At 42.8% G+C, this 26,132-nt stretch overlaps 1 protein-coding gene across 1 annotated transcript in view; it reads right to left on the reverse strand.

Annotated features, from left to right (window-relative positions):
* VWA8 (von Willebrand factor A domain containing 8) overlaps positions 1–26,132 on the reverse strand; it is a 616,504-nt gene that overhangs the window by 247,863 nt on the left and 342,509 nt on the right. The window contains exons 23-24 of the mRNA XM_069758217.1: positions 8,166–8,241; positions 7,522–7,657 (exon numbers count right to left, since the gene is read on the reverse strand). Coding sequence (XP_069614318.1) covers positions 7,522–7,657; positions 8,166–8,241 — 212 coding nt within the window. The remainder of the gene's footprint in view (positions 1–7,521; positions 7,658–8,165; positions 8,242–26,132) is intronic.

Genomic DNA, 26,132 nt, shown 5'->3' on the forward strand with positions numbered 1-26,132 from the left:
CCCTGTACTGTGGCTTGAATGCAGCGTTTTGGGGTTGTCTGATGAACTGTCTGCGTCCCTTGGACTCAAAAAGAACATTTTTACTTAAATCAGTCCACAAAATGTTTCTCAATTTTTCTTTAGGTCAGTTGATGTGTTCTTTGGCAAATTGTATCCGCTTCAGTACATTTTTTTTTTTTCTTTTAATAGTGTGACTTTTCAGCGACTTCTTGCTAAAAGATTAGCTTCACACTGGCGTTGTCTAACTGTCACAGTACCCACAGGTGACTTGAGTCCTTAATTATCCTGGAGCTGATCATTGGCTGAGCCTTTGCCATTCTTGCTATTTTTCTATCCTTTGAATGGTAGTCTTCAGTTTTCTTCAACATCTCTGGTTTGGCTTTCCATTTTAATGCATTGGAGATCATGTTAACTGAACAGCCGATCATTGTCTGCACTTCATTATAAGTTTCACCCTCTCCAATCATATTTTTAATGAAAGTACACTGTTCTTCTGAACAATGTCTCAAACAACCCATATTTCTCAGGCTCTCAAGGAGAAACGCATGTACAACATGTCCTGGCTTCACCCTTAAATAAGGGCACTCTGATTCACATCTATTTCTTCACAGAATGATTGACCTCACTCACTCCACACTGCTATTATTTTGAACACCACCCTTTCAGTTTATTATTCTAATACTCAGACTCAAAAGCATGCAGGTCCTGAAGGCGGAGTCTGGTGGCTTTCTTAGAATCTACTGCACCCACTGGTAAATTATTCGACATGTGGTAATATAATTTATACCAAAAACAGTGATTAAACTGGCTAGTCATATTGGACTGATATTATTGTGAACACTACTGTAATGCTCGCACCGAGACTGGTTGGCGCGGGCGCCTGGGGGTGTGGCCCCACTGGACCACAGACCTTACTTCCCTGGAGGGGGCGTAACTAAGTAGCTTCCTAGGTGTTCGCTGGAGCCTCTGATGGTGAGGTCAGACTTGTGCAATAGGAAGCTACCAGGTACCACTCCAGGGTGGAGTCGGACTGTGGATGCTGATCCCACCGGGGACAAGACATGGGCAAGCAGGCACGGCTGTGACACTGGCTGACAGACGGGTATGGCAGAGGCCCTGACGGGCGGACTGGCTTGACGGAGATACAGGCAGGCAGACGGGTGCGGCTAGCACTCAGGCAGACAGGCGGGCACGGCTGGCACTGGCAGACAGGACTGATACTCTGGTAGGAACTGGGATTCAGATGGATGTGTGGAAACCGGTAAGAACCTGTTCAGACTGGAGAATATAAAGCAACAGGTAGAGACCTGTATGGAAAGTTGCAGAATAAAGATAGAGCAAGAGTGGAAGCAAAGCTGAATCGCAGGAGGCTGAGTACGAGTAGAAGGCGGAGCTAAGAGAAGAGAAGGAGAAGGCAGAGCTATGAGCAGAGAAGGAGAAGGCAGAGTAGAGAAGGAAAAGGCAGAGCTATGAGCAGAGAAGGAGAAGGCAGAGTAGAGAAGGAGAAGGCAGAGCTATGAGCAGAGAAGGAGAAGGCAGAGTAGAGAAGGAGAAGGCAGAGAGTAGAGAAGGAGAAGGCAGAGCCAAGGACGGAGCCGCAGGAGGCGGAGCCAAGAGCAGAGACGCTGGAGGCAGAGCCAAGAGCAGAGACGCTGGAGGCGAAGCCAAGAGCAGAGACGCTGGAGGCGGAGCCAAGAGCGGAGATGCTGGAGGCGGAGCCAAAAGCGGAGATGCTGGAGGCAGAGCCAAGAGCGGAGACGCTGGAGGCGGAGCCGAGAGCGGAGACGCTGGAGGCGGAGCCAAGAGCGGAGACGCTGGAGGCGGAGCCAAGAGCGGAGACGCTGGAGGCGGAGCCAAGAGCGGAGACGCTGGAGGCGGAGCCAAGAGCGGAGACGCTGGAGGCGGAGCCAAGAGCGGAGACGCTGGAGGCGGAGCCAAGAGCGGAGACGCTGGAGGCGGAGCCAAGAGCGGAGACGCTGGAGGCGGAGCCAAGAGCAGAGACGCTGGAGGCGGAGCCAAGAGCAGAGACGCTGGAGGCGGAGCCAAGAGCGGAGACGCTGGAGCCGGAGCCAAGAGCGGAGACGTTGGAGGCGGAGCCAAGAGCGGATACGCTGGAGGCGGAGCCAAGAGCGGAACCGCAGGAGGTAACGCCAAGAGCTAAAGACGTAGAACCGCAAGCAGCGGTGCCAGGTGGAACCGCAAGGAGCGGAGCCGCAGAGCAAAGCCACAGAGTGCGGAGCAAAGTCAGAGAGCAGAGCTGAGAGAAAAGCTGAGAGACACAGAACCACAGGTTGTGGTAGAACTGAGCAGAGAGAAGAAGAGCCACAGACAGTGGCGAACAGAGCAGAAAGATAAGGCAGAGGTACACACAGCAGAGTGGGAAATGACTAAAGACAAAGAAGGAGCAGGGACGGACATAGACCAGAGTACAGACAGGAACGGACACGGATACACAAACAGAACACAGATGAAGGCCTGCAATAGTGCAGCCCTCTAAGACAGGAAACATACGACCTGGCAGCTCAGTAGCAAATGCTAACTGAGGGGAATAGTTTGCTCAGGCCTCCTCCAATGGGTGAGGATGCCTTAAGTATCAGAGGTCTCAAGGCTATTGGCCAGAAGCACCTTAGGTAGGTGCACACAGTCTCAATAAGAATCCGGAGTTGCTGGCGCCGCCCCCCTATGCACACAGCCAGGAAGTGTACACAGAGCAGGCTGCCATGAAGCACATGGCATGGAACCAGCAGCAGACAGATCTCACAGCATGGCACTGGGTGAGTGAGTACATGTAACAGGCAGGTGGGGAATGGAAGGCCATGCAGTGATGCCGGCAGGGTTGTTACAACTACCGTATAAATCACTACGACTGATGAGCCCTTCATATTGTATAGGTGTAAACTAAGCAAGTCAATACAAACAGAATAAAAAGACACTAAAAAAAGTTTAAGACCAGCAACATCCAGTGAACAGAAGACGAAAAGAAAAAAGCAGTTACCAAGGTAACAGCAATAAGTATGGTGAAGACACAGCATCCAGCGAGATACCAAAAATACATACATCGACACAAACGTACATAAGCACAAAGACACAGTGTAATTAGAGAAGACCTGTCACCGGCAGCACAGGCTGATGCATTGTTCTGGAATAATAATGTTCTCAGAGATATCAGGATTAGGCTGCAGAGATTTCTGGTGTAATACTGAGGTATATCGGAGTTCTGCTGATGGTAAAGGTACCGTCACACATAGCGACGCTGCAGCGATACCGACAACGATCCGGATCGCTGCAGCGTCGCTGTTTGGTCGCTGGAGAGCTGTCACACAGACCGCTCTCCAGCGACCAACAATGCCGGTAACCAGGGTAAACATCGGGTAACTAAGCGCAGGGCCGCGCTTAGTAACCCGATGTTTACCCTGGTTACCATCCTAAAAGTAAAAAAAACAAACAGTACATACTTACCTACAGCCGTCTGTCCTCCAGCGCTGTGCTCTGCACTCCTCCTGTACTGTCTGTGTGAGCACAGCGGCCGGAAAGCAGAGCGGTGACGTCACCGCTCTGCTTTCCGGCTGACCGACGCTCACAGCCAGTACAGGAGGAGAGCAGAGCACAGCGCTGGAGGACAGACGGCTGTAGGTAAGTATGTACTGTTTGTTTTTTTTACTTTTAGGATGGTAACCAGGGTAAACATCGGGTTACTAAGCGCGGCCCTGCGCTTAGTTACCCGATGTTTACCCTGGTTACCAGTGAAGACATCGCTGAATCGATGTCACACACGCCGATTCAGCGATGTCTGCGGGGAGTCCAGCGACCAAATAAAGTTCTGGACTTTCTTCCCCGACCAGCGACAGCACAGCAGGGGCCTGATCGCTGCTGCCTGTCACACTGGACGATATCGCTAGCGAGGACGCTGCAACGTCACGGATCGCTAGCGATATCGTCTAGTGTGACGGTACCTTTAGAGTCATGCTGCTTTCACAGAAGTTCAGCTTTAATCTTGAGACGGCGGAGTAGCAACCCCAGAATTGTGCCGGAATGCTTGTGTCATGGGTATGTACAGGTCCACAGGACTTTTGGCTTAGTCAGTCAAAAAAGCATTTGTAAGTACGAGATGAGAAAGCTGGCAAGTGAGCAGTGCTCCAATTCATCCCAAAAGTGATAAGGCTGAGGTCAGAGCTCATTTCAGAGTACACGCTCCTCCACACCAAAAGCCTGACACCATATTTCTAAGGTGCACAGTCATGCCGAAACTGGAAAGGGTCTTACACTAAGCATCATGGAATTCTATAAAAATGTCTTTGCATACTGTAGCATTACCATATGCCGGAAATAAGGGGACATATCCCTTGAACCACAGCCCCAAACCACTAAACCTCACACTCCAAATTTTACTGTATGCTCTATAGGGCCAATTCTTCAAACTGTTCTTATTCCAGTTGGGCAGCTCTGCCAAGGTAGACGGATATGGCATGGACGATACCCAACCACCGAATTTATCATAAATTACAACACATAACTTATGTCAGAAATGTTACTCCAGTCCCTGACTGGAAGTGCATTTCTGGTGATGCACCTGCCACTGAGAAGATGAACTGAACCAATTAAAGGATCAACCCTCTTAACCCATCTGTATGGACCTGCAGGTCATAGAAAGTTGAATAAACTGATACATTGATATCTGCGATCCAATGTCTTATTGTTGATAAATACACATTTTTCTTAATATGTACATGAGCTGTTAAGTTTTATGGGCCGGACGCAGATCTCACCGAGAAGCTGCCTCCAGAGCTTACCAGTGAGAGACATGTATATCAGGAAAGCAGACTGTCAGTCATTTCATGTCTCACACTTAATGCCCACCTTTCTTGTAAAAAAAGCTCTGGAGGCAAATTATCAGGGAGATCTATGTCCGTCCCACAGATCTTAACAGCCGATTTACATGTTAAAAAAAGCATGGATTTCTCTGTAATAAAACATTGAATTACAAATGCCAAGATATAATTTCATTCTGCTGCTTCCGATGACCTACATGCTCATATAGATGGTTTAGGAGGTTGATCCTACTGATAGATTCCCTTTAAGTCATGTGTGCATCTTAATGAAAGTCGGAGCATCTTACCCCACCAAGCCAGACTTAATGAATCTGCCCCTATGACTGAGTAAGAAGTGTTCTCTGGGTATCTGCCCACCAGTAAAACATTATATGTCACTCCACGAGACACATTCATCACTCCAAGCCAGTCTGGTGGTTGCTGACCGCTCCGAAAGCGATGGTTGTAGTGTTGATGTCACAGGACTAATGCCTGGAATTAGTTGCAACAGTCAGGTGACTGGATCTGTGCATCATCGGATGTTTCCATGAGGGGAGTAAGTTTCCGCATTTTATTTTAATGATTCATTATATACAACCCCTGGCAAAAATTATGGAATCACCGGCCTTGGAGGATGTTCATTCAGTTGTTTAATTTTGTAGAAAAAAAGCAGATCACAGACATGGCACAAAACTAAAGTCATTTCAAATGGCAACTTTCTGGCTTTAAGAAACACTAAAAGAAATCAAGAGCAAAAAATGTGGTAGTTAGTAATGGCTACTTTTTTTAACCAAGCATAGGGAAAAAAATTATGGAGTCACTCAATTATGAGGGAAAAAATATGGAATCATGCAAACAAAAAAACACTCCAAAGAATCACTAGTAGTTTGTTGCACCACCTCTGACTTTTATAACAGCTTGCAGTCTCTAAGGCATGGACTTGAGTGTCAAACAGTACTCTCCATCAATCTGGCTCCAACTTTCTCTGATTGCTGTTGCCAGATCAGCTTTGCAGGTTGGAGCCTTGTCATGGACCATTTTCTTCAACTTCCACCAAAGATTTTCCATTGAATTGACATCCGGACTATTTGCAGTCCATGACATTGACTTTATGTGTCTTTTTTCAAGGAATGTTTTCACAGTTTTTGCTCTATGGCAGGATGCATTATCTTCAAAAATGATTTCATCATACTCAAACATCCATTCAATTGATGGGATAAGAAAAGTGTCCAAAATATCAATATAAACTTGTGCATTTATTGAAGATGTAATGACAGCCATCTCCCCAGTGCCTTTACCTGACATGCAGCCCCATATCAGCAATGGCTGTGGAAATTTGCATGTTCTCTTCAGGCAGTCATCTTTATAAATCTCATTGGAACGTCACAAAACAAAAGTTCTGCCATCATCACCTTGCCCAATGCAGATTCGTGATTCATCACTGAATATGACTTTCATCCAGTCATCCACAGTCCACGATTGCTTTTCCTTAGCCCATTGTAACCTTGTTTTTTTCTGTTTAGGTGTTAATGATGGCTTTCATTTAGCTTTTCTGTATGTAAATCCCATTTCCTTTTGGCGGTTTCTTTAAAGTTCGGTCACAGACTTTGACTCCAGTTTCTACCCATTCGCTCCTCATTTGTTTTGTTGTGCATTTTCTGTTTTGGAGACATATTGTTTTAAGTATCCGGTCTTGATGCTTTCATGTCTTCCATGATCTACCAGTATGTTTGCCTTTAACAACCTTCCCATGTTGTTTGTATTTGGTTCAGATTTTAGACACAGCTGACACAGTGAACAACCAACATCTTTTGCAACATTGCGTGATGAATTACCCTCTTAAGAGTTTGATAATCCTCTCCTCTGTTTCAATTGACATATATTGTGTTGGAGCCATGATTCATGTCAGTCCACTTGGTGCAACAGCTCTCCAAGGTGTGATCACTCCTTTTTAGATGAAGACGAAGGAGCAGATCTAATTTGATGCAGGTGTTATTTTGAGGTATGAAATTTTACAGGGTAATTCCGTAATATTTTCCCTCATAACTGAATGACTCCATAGTTTTTACTCTATGCTTGGTTAAAAAAAAGTAACCATTACTGACTACCACATTTTTTGTTCTTGATTTCTTTTAGTGTTTCTAGAAGCCAGAAAGTTGCCATTTGAAATGACTGTAGTTTTGTGCCAGGTCTGTGATCTGCTTTTTTTCTACAAAATTAAACAACTGAATGAACATCCTCCAAGGCCGGTGATTACATAATTTTTGCCAGGGGTTATAATGAATACGCTTGATTTGCTGAAATTGCAATATCCTTTTCAGAATTACTATTTCATCTATCATAAATGTCTAAAGAGTTGGTTTTCCTTTATTTTTTGTATAAATGTCTAAGCTTTTATGTATAACATTGGGAAGGGCATAACCTGTAGAAACGCACGATGCCTCAGTGGTTAGCACTGCAGCCTTGCAGCGCTGGAGTCCTGGGTTCAAACCCCACCAAGGACATCTGCAAAGAATTTGTATGTTATCACCGTGTTTGCATGGGTTTCCTCCGGGTACTCCGGTTTCCTCCCACATTCCAAAGACATACTGATAGGGAATTTAGATTGTGAGCCCCAATGGGGACAGTGATGTGTGCAGAACTGTAAAGCGCTGCAGAATATGTTAGCGCTATATTAAAAAAAAAAAAAAAGATTATAATACAATGTACTTACTGGCCACAAGTCTCCTTCCATCTGATAGAATCATTTCACCACTTTCTACCAAGGTTTTCAGAATACATGTGACATTAGTGGGGGCCTTGTCTGCCTCATCTATTACCAGGATATGGCCCTTTTTAACAGCTTTTACCTAAACATAAAAAGTAAAGACAGTTGTTTCATTTATACCAATACTTAGTCCTACTTATTCATCGTATGATGAATTCGGGCGAAAAAGGGAACTGTATTACATCCCTGTTATAGAGATATATATTTCATTAAAGCAGTGGACCTATCCTTTCCATAAGCAGTTACTTTTTATATCCCCCAAAAATATATCTCTGTATATATATATATGTGTGTGTGTATATATATATATATATATATATATATATATATATATATATCTATCTCCATGGAATGGATGTAGCAGTTCCCCTTTTCGCTGGAATTAACCATTTTGCACATAGTCCATACATCTGATGAAGGAATCCTTATACTGTATGTGGTCATTGGTGAAGGCAACAATTATATCTAGAGATGTGACAGGTGCCATGACTCACTGAGGGTTACTGATGTGACTGAGCACTCAGTCATATATATGACACTTAATACTTCAGAGGTGGGTGACCATGGCACTTTTAATAAAGTACACATACCAGCGGCGAGTCTTCATATACTATAATCCCCTCCTTCACAGATGGCTGCAGTGTGAGACTCTGCACAGTTGTGTCCCTGCAGGAAAAATAACATATATGGAAATCAAATGCATTACTGATCAAAAATAATTCTCTATGGCTTAGAACATGAAAAGATACACTGCAGTATATCTATCTATGGATCCAATCAACTTGTGTATCCGGAGAATCTCCGAGGACACACCAAGCAAATGCAACAAATTTGTATGAATATAGCTTGTTTTTGTAACTTTAACATTTCCAAAAAACATTGTTGCTTTCTGCATAAAACATTGCAGCTCTTGTCAATGGGCTGCCTTAGTGTTCACCATTAAGCTACATCTAGGTAAAAAAAGAGGGTTCCATGATTTTGTTGAGATCACTCAGTCTGCTAAAATACACGATCATGTGAATAGACTCAGACTATAAGATGTACAGGTTCTAGATGTGAAAAACCGCGGATAGAACTCTTAGGCTATATTTTCACGTGGCCTACCGGCAGCGCTTTGAACGCAGCGGATCCCTGCTCAGTCCAAAGTGCTGCCGGCTTTTGTACGAGCGGTGATTCTGCATCCTACACATAAAATGGTGCTATTTATCTTACGGAGACGGAGTGTCTCCAGAAGATAAATAGACATGCTGAGGTCTATAAAGACGAGCCGCATGTCTGGACACGCAGGTCTGCCACCTGCGTTTTTTTACGCATCGTGGATATAGTATTTCATAAAATCCCATCCACTATGCTGTAACATCTGGACACTGCAGCTGCACGCAGCGACCAATCCGCAGCAAATATGCCATGTGGAAACATACCCTTACACAAAATACTGACTACTAAATGAGCCTCAACAGTCACAGGGAGCAATGGCGGAGACTCAGGGATGGACCTGGAAGGGTAAGTCAAAATCAGCAATAGTGTACAATTTTAACCCCTTTCTGACATCGGACGTACTATCCCGTCGAGGTGGGGTGGGCCCCTATGACCACGGACGGGATAGTACGTCCAGTGCGATCGGCGGCGCTCACGGGGGGAGCGCGGCCGATCGCGGCCGGGTGTCAGCTGCCTATCGCAGCTGACATCCGGCACTATGTGCCAGGAGCGGTCACGGACCGCCCCCGGCACATTAACCCCTGGCACACCGCAAACATGATCGCGATGTGCCGGCGGTGCAGGGAAGCATCGGGCTCCCTGCGGGCTTCCCTGAGCCCCTCGCAGCAACGCGATGTGATCGCGTTGCTGCGAGGGTCTTACCTCCCTCCCTCCCTGCTCGAGCCCCGGATCCAAGATGGCCGCGGATCCGGGTCCTGCAGGGAGGGAGGTGGCTTCACAGAGCCTGCTCAGAGCAGGCACTGTGAAGCAGCCTGCACTGCTATCAGATCGGTGATCTGACAGAGTGCTGTGCAAACTGTCAGATCATCGATCTGTGATGTCCCCCCCGGGACAAAGTAAAAAAGTTAAAAAAAATTTTTCCAAATGTGTAAAAGAAAATAAAAAAAAAATATTCCTAAATAATGAAAAAAAAAAAATATTATTCCCATAAATACATTTCTTTATCTAAATAAAAAAAAAACAATAAAAGTACATATATTTAGTATCGCCGCGTCCGTAACGGCCCGACCTATAAAACTGGCCCACTAGTTAACCCCTTCAGTAAACACCGTAAGAAAAAAAAAAAAAAAAACGAGGCAAAAAACAACGCTTTATTATCATACCGCCGAACAAAAAGTGGAATAACACGCGATCAAAAGGACAGATATAAATAACCATGGTACCGCTGAAAGCGTCATCTTGTCCCGCAAAAAAAGAGCCGCCATACAGCATCATCAGCAAAAAAAATAAAAAGTTATAGTCCTGAGAATAAAGCGATGACAAAATAATTATTTTTTCTATAAAATAGTTTTTATCGTATAAAAGCGCCAAAACATAAAAAAATGATATAAATGAGGTGTCGCTGTAATCGTACTGACCCGAAGAATAAAACTACTTTATCAATTTTACCAAACGCGGAACGGTATAAACGCCTCCCCCAAAAGAAATTCATGAATAGCTGGTTTTTGGTCATTCTGCCTCACAAAAATCGGAATAAAAAGCGATCAAAAAATGTCACGTGCCCGAAAATGTTACCAATAAAAACGTCAACTCGTCCCGCAAAAAACAAGACCTCACATGACTCTGTGGACCAAAATATGGAAAAATTATAGCTCTCAAAATGTGGTATTTTTTGCAATAAAAAGCGTCTTTCAGTGTGTGACGGCTGCCAATCATAAAAATCCGCTAAAAAACCCGCTATAAAAGTAAATCAAACCCCCCATCATCACCCCCTTAGTTAGGGAAAAATTAAAAAAATGTATGTATTTCCATTTTCCCAATAGGGCTAGGGTTAGGGCTAGGGTTAGGGCTAGGGCTAGGGTTAGGGCTACAGTTTGGGTTGGGGCTAAAGTTACAGTTAGGGTTTAGATTACATTTACAGTTGGGAATAGGGTTGGGATTAGGGTTAGGGGTGTGTCAGGGTTAGAGGTGTGGTTAGGGTTACCGTTGGAATTAGGGTTAGGGGAGTGTTTGGATTAGGGTTTCAGTTATAATTGGGGGGTTTCCACTGTTTAGGCACATCAGGGGCTCTCCAAAAGCGACATGGCGTCCGATCTCAATTCCAGCCAATTCTTCGTTGAAAAAGTAAAACAGTGCTTCTTCCCTTCCGAGCTCTCCCGTGTGCCCAAACAGGGGTTTACCCCAACATATGGGGTATCAGCGTACTCAGGACAAATAGGACAACAACTGTTGGGGTCCAATTTCTCCTGTTACCCTTGGGAAAATACAAAACTGGGGGCTGAAAAATAATTTTTGTGGGAAAAAAAAGATTTTTTATTTTTACAGCTCTGCGTTATAAACTGTAGTGAAACACTTGGGGGTTCAAAGTTCTCACAACACATCTAGATAAGTTCCTTAGGGGGGTCTAGTTTCCAAAATGGTGTCACTTGTGGGGGGTTTCTACTGTTTAGGTACATTAGGGGCTCTGCAAATGCAATGTGACACCTGCAGACCATTCCATCTAAGTCTGCATTCCAAATGGAGCTCCTTCCCTTCCGAGCCCTCCCATGCGCCCAAACAGTGGTTCCCCCCACATATGGGGTATCAGCGCACTCAGGACAAATTGGACAACAAATTTTGGGGTCCAATTTCTCCTGTTGCCCTCGGGAAAATACAAAACTGGGGGCTAAAAAATAATTTTTGTGGGAAAAAATTTTTGTTTTATTTTTACGACTCTCCATTATAAACTTCTGTGAAGCCCTTGGTGGGTCAAAGCGCTCACCACACATCTAGATAAGTTCCTTAGGGGGTCTAGTTTCCAAAATGGTGTCATTTGTGAGGGGTTTCTACTATTTAGGTACATTAGGGGCTCTGCAAACGCAATATGGCGTCCCATCTCAATTCCTGTCAATTTTGCATTGAAAAGTCAAACGGCGCTCTTTCCTTTCCGAGCTCTCCCATCCGCCCAAACAGTGGTTTACCCCCACATATGGGGTATCAGCGTACTCAGAACAAATTGTACAACAACTTCTGGGGTCCAATTTCTTCTCTTACCCTTGGAAAAATAAAAAATTGGGGACGAAAAGATAATTTTTGTGAAAAAATATGATTTTTTATTTTTACGGTTCTACATTATAAACTTCTGTGAAGCACTAGGTGGGTCAAAGTGCTCACCACACCTCTAGATAAGTTCCTTAGGGGGTCTACTTTCCAAAATGGTGTCACTTGTGGGGGGTTTCAATGTTTAGGCACATCAGGGGCTCTCCAAACGAAACATGGCGTCCCATCTCAATTCCAGTCAATTTTGCATTGAAAAGTCAAATGGCGCTCCTTCGCTTCCGAGCTGTGCCATGCGCCCAAACAGTGGTTTACCCCCACATGTGGGGTATTGGCGTACTCAGGACAAATTGTACAACAATGTTTGGGGTCCATTTTCTCCTGTTACCCTTGGTAAAATAAAACAAATTGGAGCTGAATTAAATTTTTTGTGAAAAAAAGTTAAATGTTCATTTTTATTTAAACATTCAAAAAATTCCTGTGAAGCACCGGAAGGGTTAATAAACTTCTTGAATGTGGTTTTGAGCACCCTGAGGGGTGTAGTTTTTAGAATGGTGTCACACTTGGGTATTTTCTATCATATAGACCCCTCAAAATGACTTCAAATGAGATGTGGTCCCTAAAAAAAAATGGTGTTGTAGAAATGAGAAATTGCTGGTCAAATTTTCACCCTTATAACTCCCTAACAAAAAAAAATTTTGGTTCCAAAATTGTGCTGATGTAAAGTAGACATGTGGGAAATGTTACTTATTAAGTATTTTGTGTGACATATCTCTGTGATTCAATTGCATAAAAATTCAAAGTTGGAAAATTGCGAAATTTTCATAATTTTTGCCAAATTTCCGTTTTTTTCACAAATAAACGCAGGTACTATCAAAGAATTTTTACCATTGTCATGAAGTACAATATGTCACGAGAAAACAATGTCAGATTCACTGGGATCCGTTGAAGCGTTCCAGAGTTATAACCTCATAAAGGGACAGTGGTCAGAATTTTGTAAAAATTGGCCCGGTCATTAACGTGCAAACCACCCTTGGGGGTAAAGGGGTTAAAATTCTCAATTTATTAAACCCTCAGGAATGGTAGGGGTATAGTTTAGAGAGCTTTCCCAGGTATAAAATGTACCTTTTACTTAAATCAAGATAAAATTAAATCACTTTGGACACAAAATAATTGTGACAACACAAAATACAACATGCACATGAAGAAAGTGCCAGTGCTGCAACCAGTGCTCAATTAAAAAATGGCTTGGTCTCGCCAGTATGGTGAATTCTCTCTGTAGCAGGTTCAAGTTAGACAGGAACAACAGATATGGTCCATATATGATATGGCCCCTGCAATCTTCTCCATTCTGAGGACCACCAACTCATTGACTTGCATGAATGTCTGCAATCCAAATAGTAGATCAAACTCGGGCACAAAGTGATATTTTTCTTCGGACAGTGTCTGCACAGCCCCATAGCATAACATTAGCCCGGGTGCAATTTGATGTTTTGTGAGATCGCACATGGACCAAAAGCACACTCGTCTGTACTTGCCCTAACAAACTACAGCAAAGGCCAATCAAAAAGGTTTTGGCACATTGCCAGTATAGCATCCTTCCAGCTCCCGCTTAGTTCTTGTACTGGTCCGTGACACCTCATGACAACTGCTATGTGGGACGTCAATGAACCACATAGGAAAAAGTGAAACCTGTGAAGACCTCTGTAGCTCTCCGAAAAGAGAAAAAAGCGGGTGTATTCAGCTTTTTCCTGGGAAGCTGCTTTGAACCAATACAACTCTCATGATGAAGATAACAGCAATATAAAGCGATTTTAGGGGAGCGTTTAAGCCCATACAGGCTCTTGCTCATCACTGAGTTCCTTTGGACATCTTTGGCATAATTATAAGCCATGTGTATTTCGTGTTTTCCTTCTGAGACTAAATATACGAGAGGAATATTGAGTATTCCATGTTTCCAATCTATTTCTTGGCATGTTGTTCAATAAACAGATGGTGAATGATCGTACACAACATTTTAGGTTTAATTCCAGAGAGACTTTTGTCCATCTGTATTTATATTTGACATTCGGTTTGGGAACGTCGGAGTACAGACTTGGCTGCCTGCATTTTAAATCTGGTCTAGAAATAACAACATGACTGCGCTGTGCTGACTTCCAGCAAGGAAAAGTAAATCTGAATGGTTTATTATGTAATCTCTAATAAATATTTCTGATGTTTTATACCAGAGGTTTGCTGTTTAGCAACCTCTTCCCTACTAAACATTCCAGCCTGCGCAGGCTGAAAATAACTCCTCACACTGCAGAAGCCAAGGGCTCAGATTAAACACAAGAAACATCTCATGGCTGCCATGATTCCTGCTGTTATACGATACTGTTTAATGGATGAGTCTGACAGCTATATGTCTACAATGGCACTCATAATATTAGGGGTAAAATCAAAACATAAACTGAAAACCTTATCCGATTTCCCAGCAGACATTATATTTATTATGTGTGCATCTAAGGAGTTCAGCTGCATAAATTAAATGGTTATTCCCATCTCTGCCTTTCATGGCTGAGATCCCAATAACTGCTTCTAGGTCTCGGATACCACAGTTGGGGATATTAAGAGATGAGTGCAACATTGTAGATTGTAAGCTCTCACGAGCAGGGTCGTCTTATTTCGCTTTAATTATTGTATTGTTAACGTTGTTACTTATGACTGTTGTGTTTGAAACTGTTAAAACTGTAAAGCGCTGCGGAATATGTTGGCGCTATATAAATAAATATTATTATTATATTAACTGTACTACACTGCTTAGGTCAGTACCACAGAAATAAATCATGGAAACAATTAGTTAACTTGTTGGCATAACTCCCAAATTGAAGAAACAATGCAGCCCGCTTTGCTACTCTGGTTCCATAACTTTAAGAGGTATTCCAATCTCCAAAGCCCTATTCCTATATGTAGTAGGTGCAATAATAACAGTATTAGCACATACTTGTAACTACGACTGTAGCATAATTCTCCTGATTCACTGTGTCACTTACCCCATGTGCAGGTTGTGGAAGCAAGATTTATTTATCAATCCTGACTCCATTTTGGTTATTCTACATACATCTCCTTGCTCTCCAAAATAGAATCGGAGTATGCTTTGAGATATGGAGTCTCAGGAATTTCTTTGTCTTAGAAAAAGTGAAAGTAAAGAAGTAGATCCTTAACACCTTTCTGACATCAGATGTAATAATCCGTCCACGTGCCCTGGGCTTATTTGACTAGGGACAAATTATTACGGGTGGTGTGCGGGCGATTGCCGTCGGGTGTCAGCTGATTCTGACAGCTGCCACCTGGCGCTAAGTGCCAGGAGCGGTCACGCACCGTGCCAGGAGTGGTCACGCACCGTTCCAGGCATTTAACTCACCAAATGATGCGATCGAACACGGATGCAACATTCCGGGAGCCGGTAGAGGGCCGACAGCCCCTCTGCCTTTGGATCGGACACCCCACAGCGTCACGCAGTGTCCCGATCACTGCCATAGTGACCCCAAGTCGTCATGACGACATTTGGGTCACCAGAGCTAGGAAACTTGCTGATCATGCGCAGTGCATGATCAGCAACTTTCTCTGTCAGTGCAGAAGCTGACAGCTAATAGTGGGACTAAGTAGAAAAGTTAAAAAAAATTATATTTATATATATATATATGTATCTATATATATATAATTGTCTAAGGGTTTTTCCGTCTGTCTGTCTGTCCTGGAAATCCCGCCTCTCTGATTGGTCGAGGCCTGGCGGCCTCGACCAATCAGAGACGGGCACAGCGACGATGATGTCATAAAGGACGTAGACATCCCGCGTCTCTGATTGGTCGAGGCCGCCAGGCCTCGACCAATCAGTGACGGGCACAGCGACGATGTCATAATGATGTCATAAAGGACGTAGAAATCCCACGTTTCTGATTCAGCGACGGGCACAGTATCGACGTAGATGTCATAATGGTTGCCATGGCGACGATGATGTCATAAAGGTTGCCTCGACCAATCAGCGACGGGCACAGTCTGCCGCGAATTCTGGAATCATCATTGTCCATATACTACGGGGACATGCATATTCTAGAATACCCGATGCGTTAGAATCGGGCCACAATCTAGTATATATATATATATATATATATATATATATATATATATATATATATATATATATATATATATATATATATATATATATATATATTTAAAATAATGGTAAGAATATTAAAAAAAAAAATTAAAATAAAAAACAAATGAAAAAAATGTTGGTATCTATAAATATTTGTATGAAAAAATATATAAACAACAGTACACATATTTGGTACTGTCACGTCCTCAACGACCAGACCTATAAAACTGTCCCACTAGTTAACCCCTTTAGTAAACACCATAAAAAACAAAACAATGCTTTATCATCACACAGCCGAACAAAAAATAGAATAAAACGCGATCAAAAAGACAGATATACAGAAACATGGTACCGCTGAAAACGTCATCTTGTCCAACAAAAACAAGCCACCATACAGCTCCATCAGCGGAAAAATAAAAAAAGTTATAGCTGTCAGAAAAAAGCAATGCCAAAATAAGTATGTTGTCTATAAATAGTTTTTATTGTGTAAAAGCGCCAAAACATAAAAAAAAAAAAAGATATAAATGAGGTATCACGTACTGACCCAGAGAATAAAACTGCCTTATCAATTTTACCACGCACGGAATGGCATAAACAGTCCTCCACCAAAAAAATTCCTGAATTGCTGTTTTTTTGTTCTTTCTGCCTCCCAAAAATTTGAATAGAAAGTGATCAATAATAATAATAATAATCATCTTTATTTTTATATAGCGCTAACATATTCCGCAGCGCTTTACAATTTGCACACATTATCATTGCTGTCCCCGTTGGGGCTCACAATCTATATCCCTATCACTATGTCTTTGGAATGTGGGAGGAAACTGGAGAACAGGGAGGAAACCCACACAAACACAGGGAGAACATACAAACTCCTTGCAGATGTTGTCCAGGGTGGGGTTTGAACTCAGGACTCCAGCGCTGCAAGGCTGCAGTGCTATCCACTGAGCCACTGTGCTGCCCTAGATCAAAAAATGTCATGCGCATGAAAATGGTATCATTAAAAACGTCAACTCATTCTGCAAAAAAAAAAAGCCCCAACATGACTCTGTGGGCCAAAATATTGAAAAATTATAGCTCAAAATGTGGTGATGCAAAAACAATTTTTTGCAATAAAAGGCGTATTTTAGTGTGTGTGACAGCAGCCAAACATAAAATCCTAATATAAATATGGTATTGCTGTAATCGCACCGACTCGAAGGATTAAGACGCCTAATCACTTATACCGCACAAGGAACGGCGTAAAAAATAAATAAAACCAATTCTTCACCTGATACTGATTTTTTCATTCTGCCTCCCAAAGATCGCAGTAAGGCTTGGCACACATTTATCCTGCGCTCTGCGGTGAGCACTTGCACGGGGTTTCCGTGTAAATCTCTGAAATACGTGATTCAGATGTAACCTCTAGTGGAAGATTCCCTATAATGAGGCAGATGGAGGCACTGAGAACGACATAGGACCTAAGATATGACGGTGTCAATCTTTTTAAGATTGCATTAAGTGCCGTCTGCCACAACTTTGTGCACTTTTGAAAAGAGTCCAGACTGAGTCCAGAGCAAGGGCATGTGCACACGTTCAGGTTTTTCGTGATAAAACCGCATTAGAACTGCAGACATATGCATCCTATCATTTAGAATGCATTCTGCAATTTTTGTGCACATGATGCGTTTTTTTCCACACAAAAAACGCATCGCGGTAAAAAAAAAGCAGCATGTTCATTAATTTTGCATTTTTTTCCCCGCTATTCTATGCATTTAGAAAAAACGCAAGAAAAAACATCGAAAACGCGCAAAAAACACATCAAACTAGAAGAAGAGGGGACGGGAAGAAAAACATTAGACTCGAACAAAGACGACCCAGGAAAACATACTCTGAAGGGAGGTAAGAACATTTCTAAAACAATCCACAGTGAGGAGATTGGAACAAAACAAAATCCTCTAAACTGCATGCTCGCAAACGCGAGAAGCCTGACAAACAAGATGGAAGAACTAGAAGCAGAAATATCTACAGGTAACTTTGACATAGTGGGAATAACCGAGACATGGTTAGATGAAAGCTATGACTGGGCAGTTAACTTACAGGGTTACAGTCTGTTTAGAAAGGATCGTAAAAATCGGAGAGGAGGAGGGGTTTGTCTCTATGTAAAGTCTTGTCTAAAGTCCACTTTAAGGGAGGATATTAGCGAAGGGAATGAGGATGTCGAGTCCATATGGGTTGAAATTCATGGAGGGAAAAATGGTAACAAAATTCTCATTGGGGTCTGTTACAAACCCCCAAATATAACAGAAAGCATGGAAAGTCTACTTCTAAAGCAGATAGATGAAGCTGCAACCCATAATGAGGTCCTGGTTATGGGGGACTTTAACTACCCGGATATTAACTGGGAAACAGAAACCTGTGAAACCCATAAAGGCAACAGGTTTCTGCTAATAACCAAGAAAAATTATCTTTCACAATTGGTGCAGAATCCAACCAGAGGAGCAGCACTTTTAGACCTAATACTATCTAATAGACCTGACAGAATAACAAATCTGCAGGTGGTCGGGCATTTAGGAAATAGCGACCACAATATTGTGCAGTTTCACCTGTCTTTCACTAGGGGGACTTGTCAGGGAGTCACAAAAACATTGAACTTTAGGAAGGCAAAGTTTGAACAGCTTAGAGATGCCCTTAATCTGGTAGACTGGGACAATATCCTCAGAAATAAGAATACAGATAATAAATGGGAAATGTTTAAGAACATCCTAAATAGGCAGTGTAAGCGGTTTATACCTTGTGGGAATAAAAGGACTAGAAATAGGAAAAACCCAATGTGGCTAAACAAAGAAGTAAGACAGGCAATTAACAGTAAAAAGAAAGCATTTGCACTACTAAAGCAGGATGGCACCATTGAAGCTCTAAAAAACTATAGGGAGAAAAATACTTTATCTAAAAAACTAATTAAAGCTGCCAAAAAGGAAACAGAGAAGCACATTGCTAAGGAGAGTAAAACTAATCCCAAACTGTTCTTCAACTATATCAATAGTAAAAGAATAAAAACTGAAAATGTAGGCCCCTTAAAAAATAGTGAGGAAAGAATGGTTGTAGATGACGAGGAAAAAGCTAACATATTAAACACCTTCTTCTCCACGGTATTCACGGTGGAAAATGAAATGCTAGGTGAAATCCCAAGAAACAATGAAAACCCTATATTAAGGGTCACCAATCTAACCCAAGAAGAGGTGCGAAACCGGCTAAATAAGATTAAAATAGATAAATCTCCGGGTCCGGATGGCATACACCCACGAGTACTAAGAGAACTAAGTAATGTAATAGATAAACCATTATTTCTTATTTTTAGTGACTCTATAGCGACAGGGTCTGTTCCGCAGGACTGGCGCATAGCAAATGTGGTGCCAATATTCAAAAAGGGCTCTAAAAGTGAACCTGGAAATTATAGGCCAGTAAGTCTAACCTCTATTGTTGGTAAAATATTTGAAGGGTTTCTGAGGGATGTTATTCTGGATTATCTCAATGAGAATAACTGTTTAACTCCATATCAGCATGGGTTTATGAGAAATCGCTCCTGTCAAACCAATCTAATCAGTTTTTATGAAGAGGTAAGCTATAGGCTGGACCACGGTGAGTCATTGGACGTGGTATATCTCGATTTTTCCAAAGCGTTTGATACCGTGCCGCATAAGAGGTTGGTACACAAAATGAGAATGCATGGTCTGGGGGAAAATGTGTGTAAATGGGTTAGTAACTGGCTTAGTGATAGAAAGCAGAGGGTGGTTATAAATGGTATAGTCTCTAACTGGGTCGCTGTGACCAGTGGGGTACCGCAGGGGTCAGTATTGGGACCTGTTCTCTTCAACATATTCATTAATGATCTGGTAGAAGGTTTACACAGTAAAATATCGATATTTGCAGATGATACAAAACTATGTAAAGCAGTTAATACAAGAGAAGATAGTATTCTGCTACAGATGGATCTGGATAAGTTGGAAACTTGGGCTGAAAGGTGGCAGATGAGGTTTAACAATGATAAATGTAAGGTTATACACATGGGAAGAGGGAATCAATATCACCATTACACACTGAACGGGAAACCACTGGGTAAATCTGACAGGGAGAAGGACTTGGGGATCCTAGTTAATGATAAACTTACCTGGAGCAGCCAGTGCCAGGCAGCAGCTGCCAAGGCAAACAGGATCATGGGGTGCATTAAAAGAGGTCTGGATACACATGATGAGAGCATTATACTGCCTCTGTACAAATCCCTAGTTAGACCGCACATGGAGTACTGTGTCCAGTTTTGGGCACCGGTGCTCAGGAAGGATATAATGGAACTAGAGAGAGTACAAAGGAGGGCAACAAAATTAATAAAGGGGATGGGAGAACTACAATACCCAGATAGATTAGCGAAATTAGGATTATTTAGTCTAGAAAAAAGACGACTGAGGGGCGATCTAATAACCATGTATAAGTATATAAGGGGACAATACAAATATCTCGCTGAGGATCTGTTTATACCAAGGAAGGTGACGGGCACAAGGGGGCATTCTTTGCGTCTGGAGGAGAGAAGGTTTTTCCACCAACATAGAAGAGGATTCTTTACTGTTAGGGCAGTGAGAATCTGGAATTGCTTGCCTGAGGAGGTGGTGATGGCGAACTCAGTCGAGGGGTTCAAGAGAGGCCTGGATGTCTTCCTGGAGCAGAACAATATTGTATCATACAATTATTAGGTTCTGTAGAAGGACGTAGATCTGGGGATTTATTATGATGGAATATAGGCTGAACTGGATGGACAAATGTCTTTTTTCGGCCTTACTAACTATGTTACTATGTTACTATGTAAAAACGAGAAAAAAACACATGCGGATTTCTGGCAGAAATGTCAGGTTTTTGTCAGGAAAATTTCTGCCAGAAATCCTGACGTGTGCACATAGCCTTACTCTGCTGGCTCATTACAGTAAATGGATCCCTTGGGGGTTTCATCTGAATCACGTCACTTGGAGATTTAGATGGAAACCCCAAAGTAAATGGTCAGCGTAGAGTGACGGATAACTGTGATCATTAACATTACGTAAAATGTTCCCAATAAAAGCTTCAACTAAATACACAAAATAAAGCAAGCCCTGGTTGTAACATAGTGTCCCCCCAGCCTGTGCACATGGACCATACTGTAATCATGCTTACATTAGCATTCCTTGTCCTGTATCTGGTGGGGCCATGCTTGTCTTTGTTCCTCTCTGCAGGGGGCATTTCCAATACACAAACCTGTAGACAGACTGCAGACAGAGGTTCTGGAACATTCTTAAGGTACCGTCACACTCAGCGACGCTGCAGCGATATAGACAACGAGCCGATCGCTGGAGCGTCGCTGTTTAGGTCGCTGTAGAGACGTCAAACACAGCAACTCCAGAACGATGCAGGAGCGATCCAGTGACATAACGGCGACTCACTTATCGTTCTCGCTGGTTGTTAGCTCCATGTAAAACATTGCTGGCATCATTGCTTTTGATGTCAAACACGATGATACATGCCGACCTGACGACGAAATAAAGTTCTGGACTTCAAGCTCCAACCAGCGATGGCACAGCGGGATCCAGATCGCTGCTGCCTGTCAAACACAACGAGATCGCTATCCAGGACGCTGAAACATCACGGATCGTTGTCGTTCTCGTTGGAAAGTTGCTGAGTGTGACGGTACCTTTAGTCATTGAAGTTATGTTTAAGTGGGTGTTAAGGTACCTTCACACATAACGATATTGTTAACGATATCGTTGCTATTTGTGACGTAGCAACGATATCGTTAATTAAATCGTTATGTGTGACAGCGACCAACGATCAGGCCCCTGCTGGGAGATCGTTGGTCGCTGAATAAAGTCCAGAACTTTATTTCGTCGCTGGACTCCTGCTGACATCGCTGGATCGGCGTGTGTGACACCGATCCAGCGATGTCTTCACTGGTAACCAGGGTAAACATCGGGTAACTAAGCGCAGGGCCGCGCTTAGTAACCCGATGTTTACCCTGGTTACCATGCTAAAAGTAAAAAAAAAACCAAACACTAGATACTTACCTACAGCTGTCTGTCCTCCAGCGCTGCGCTCTGCACTCCTCCTGTACTGGCTGTGAGCCGGAAAGCAGAGCGGTGACGTCACCGCTCTGCTTTCCGGCTCACAGATAGTACAGGAGGAGAGCAGAGAAGCAGAGCGCAGCGCTGGAGGACAGACGGCTGTAGGAAAGTATGTACTGTTTGTTTTTTTTTACTTTTAGCATGGTAACCAGGGTAAACATCGGGTTACTAAGCGCGGCCCTGCGCTTAGTTACCCGATGTTTACCCTGGTTACCGGCATCGTTGGTCGCTGGAGAGCGGTCTGTGTGACAGCTCTCCAGCGACCAAACAGCGACGCTGCAGCGATTCGGATCGTTGTCGGTATCGCTGCAGCGTCGCTAAATGTGAAGGGGCCTTTAGTTTCTCTGCTCAACAAGGGGGCTGATCCCAAGAGTGGTAGGACAATAAGCCACATGTTCAGTTTGTTGCTGCTGTGTGCTTTGAAGGACAAGGATCTGCAGCTGGATCCTGGTCTGTATGGAGATTGGAGATTAATTTGCCACATGGAATTTTGATGTCTCACCACCCTACTGGATTTAAAGACCGAATCTAAAGACTACCATTGTGTGGTGACTTGCGAAGGGCTGGGATCTTATGCTGAGGTTAGATCCATGTCACCGTGTGTATTGTTAAAAGCTACCACATGGGACTGTGTTGTGTCCCTCATTTGCTGGATCCCTTGAAAACACCCAAAGACTATTTCTATCTTCCTAGCGTCGGATTGCGGGGTGGCGCCCCCCGGATCTACTCCCTTTTTGTGGACTCATAGTGGACTAATTACGGACGCTGCAGAATTACTTTCATTTGTGTTGTCCCAGTTCCCTGCTCCAATAAATCTTGTTGGATTATCGGCCTGGTGTCTCTTCCATACCCCATCACACTCACTCAGGTCTGTCATCTGTTTATGGAAGTATAGGGGGCTTCCACATTACTGATAACACAGTAGTGGAAAAGCGAAATGGTTCCTCACCCGCCGAAAAAAATTCAGAAAATTCTCACCTCTCAAATCCAAATGTCCCTCTCCCTTCTGAGCCCCACAGTGTTCCTAAACCACATATTGCATCCACATTTGGCATTTCTGAAGCGATAAAAGTCCACCTAACTTACAGGTGCATGCCTCCAGACGCACATGATGGACATAACATACTTGTGACTGCAACATACTAGTCACTACAGCATACTGGTCACTACATCGGCAGATTGCACTTTTAACTCGGCAACATTCATTGCTACTTATTTCTGGAAAATACTCATGAAGTCAAAATCATCACCACACCTGTAGATAAATTCTCCATGGGGTATAATTTCCAAAATGGGTTCACTTGAGAGGGGATTCTGCTCTTCTATCAATTAGGTGCTCTGTTTATGGATAAGTAGTATTTTACAGCCACATATGGGGTATTGCCACGTTCAGAAGAAATTGTGGAACAAATTCTGGTGCCATTTTACCCACTTTTTTTGTGAAAATGTAAAATCTGGGGTTAAAACAAAATTTTTGTTGGTAAAAAAATGTAGTTATTTTCTATTCACTGCCCAATGGTATAAAATTTTGTGACACACCCGTGGTGTCAATATGATCATTGCACCCAAAGATGAATTCATTGAGAGGTGTAGTTTGCAAAATGGGGTCACTTATGGGGGGTTCTATTGTTCTGGCACCTCATGGGCTCTCCCAGTGGGTTATGGTACCTGCAAACCATTAGAGTAAAATCTGGTGCTTCTTGCCTTCTGAGCTTTGGACTGTGCCTGAAAAATATTTCCCGATTATATGTAGGGTATTGGCCCAGTCAGAAAAAAATGGACCTTAGTTTGTTGTAAAAAAAAAAAAATTCTTATTAGCCCTTAGAAAAATGTAAAACTTGGGGCTAAAACAACATTTTAGTGGTAAAAATGGAATTCATTCTTTCTTCACCGCTTAGTGGTATAAAATTCTGTGAGGCACACGTGGTGTCAATATGATCACTGCGCCCCTAGATGAATTCATTGGGGAGTGTAGTTTGTAAAATGAGTTCACATATGGGGGGTTGCAAAACAGCACACCCTCATATCCAATAATAAGATCCCTTCATGAACAAATATAGGCACACCAATCGAGAACTTATGAAGACACTGGATCAGAAGTGTAAATATAAAAGACATAAGCTTTATTACAAAAGATTAAAAATACATATAGACCATATAACAAACTGGTGAGATGTAACAAACAACAAGTACAGGGTCATAGCAGAAGCTCTAGATCAATAGGACTCCCATGCACATACCATATATAAGATGATAACCGTATATAAATATACCGTATGTAAACGGCTCCTAAATTATACTAGTAATACAGCTGACCCACAGTGTATATAATCAGAAGAGACCCACACCTAGTAAGTGTGCGCCCAAATAGTGAATCACTATATACGTAACAAATAGCAGCTAAGAGTCATATATACCTGTAGACATGATGGAGCCCAGGGAAGAGGAGTCATACAGACTAGACACACCTCATATGGGGGGTGTCTGTTGGTTTGGCACCTCAGGGGCTCTGCCAATGTGACATGGCACCCTCAAACCATTCCAGCAAATTTGAACTCCAATATGGCGCCTCTTCCCTTCTGAGCTTCCCACTGTGCCTCAAAAATAGTATTCCCCCACATATGGGGTATCGGCATACTCAGGAGAAATTGCACAACAAACTATATGGTGCAATTTCTCCTGTTACCCTCATAAAAATGCAACATTTTGGGCCAAAATAACATTTTTGCGGGGAAAATTAGATTTTTTTTTATTTTCACGGCTCAATGTTATAAACTTCTGTGAAGTACCAGGGGGTTCAAGGTGCTCACCATGCATCTAAATACATTCCTTGAGGGGTCTAGTTTCCAAAATGGAGTCACTTGTGAGGGGTTTCCACTGTTTAGGTACATTAGAGGCTCTCCAAATGGGACAATACATCCGTTAATGATTCCAGGAAATTTTACATTCAAAAAGTCAAATGAAGCTCCTTCCCTTCCGAGGCCTGCTGAGCGCCCAAACGGTAGTTTTCTCCGTCATATTGGGTATTGGTGTACTCAGGAGAAATTGTGCAACAAATTATATGGGCAATTTCTCATGTTACCCTTATGAAAATGCTATATTTTATGCTAAAAACCTACATGTGGGGAAAATTTGATTTTTTAAATTTTTACAGCTCAACGTTATAAACTTCTGTGAAGCACCTGAGGGTTTAATGTGCTCACCACACATGTAAATCAGTTCCCCGAGGGGAATTTTCACTGTTTAGGCACACTAGAGGCTCTCCAAATGCAACATGGCGTCCGCCAATTGTTCGAGCAAATTGTGGGGTAAGCGACACAGCATAAAGAATTATACTACATTTCTAATTGAAGGTATCTGCTAATATTATTATTACATCAACTACATATTTCTATAGGAGTTACACAAACAGCATAGCTCAGCTCTGCTTGACTGTTAATAACGTCGCCTCTGGTGTTGGGGACCTAGACTTGGTTATTCCCATCTCAGTCATAAGCTGAGACAGAAATAACTGTTTAATACTCCATTTGCCGTTTTTTTTTTTTACAAAATTACATTTCATTTCTAAATACAAATGAATGGACAAACCATGCGTTGTCCTGCTAGTTTAACTCCAAAGAGTAAGCAGGAAAGCAAAAAATATTTCCAATATCTCAGTTTTATGGCAGTACAGGCTAGGTTATGCAGAGAGATTGCTTCTAACCAAGATAAAATATACCCCGATTAGAAATTAAATTAAAGGGGTTGTCTCAACTTCTTAAAATGCAAAGTTACAAACCGCTTGTAAAAACAAGCCAGTTTGTAATTTAACGCTTACTAAAAATCCTCTCGGTTCTTAGCCCCTTTATTACATTAGGCGTAATAGTACGCCGATGTCGGACACCCTCCCTTTGATGTGGGCTCCGGTGCTGAGCCCACAGCTGCTTTGAACAGCTGACATGTGCGGCTAAAAGCAGGGGGGAGGAATCGCGATTCCCCCTTGGCTGTTAACCCATTAGATGCCGCTGTCAAACGCTAACAGCAACATTTAACACATGCTTCCGGCAAGCGTGCCAGAAATCCCACCCATCGGTGTCTGTCACATGACAGCGGGTCGCTGATGG

Source organism: Ranitomeya imitator, chromosome 3 (assembly GCF_032444005.1).
Source record: "Ranitomeya imitator isolate aRanImi1 chromosome 3, aRanImi1.pri, whole genome shotgun sequence".
NCBI lineage: Eukaryota > Metazoa > Chordata > Amphibia > Anura > Dendrobatidae > Ranitomeya > Ranitomeya imitator.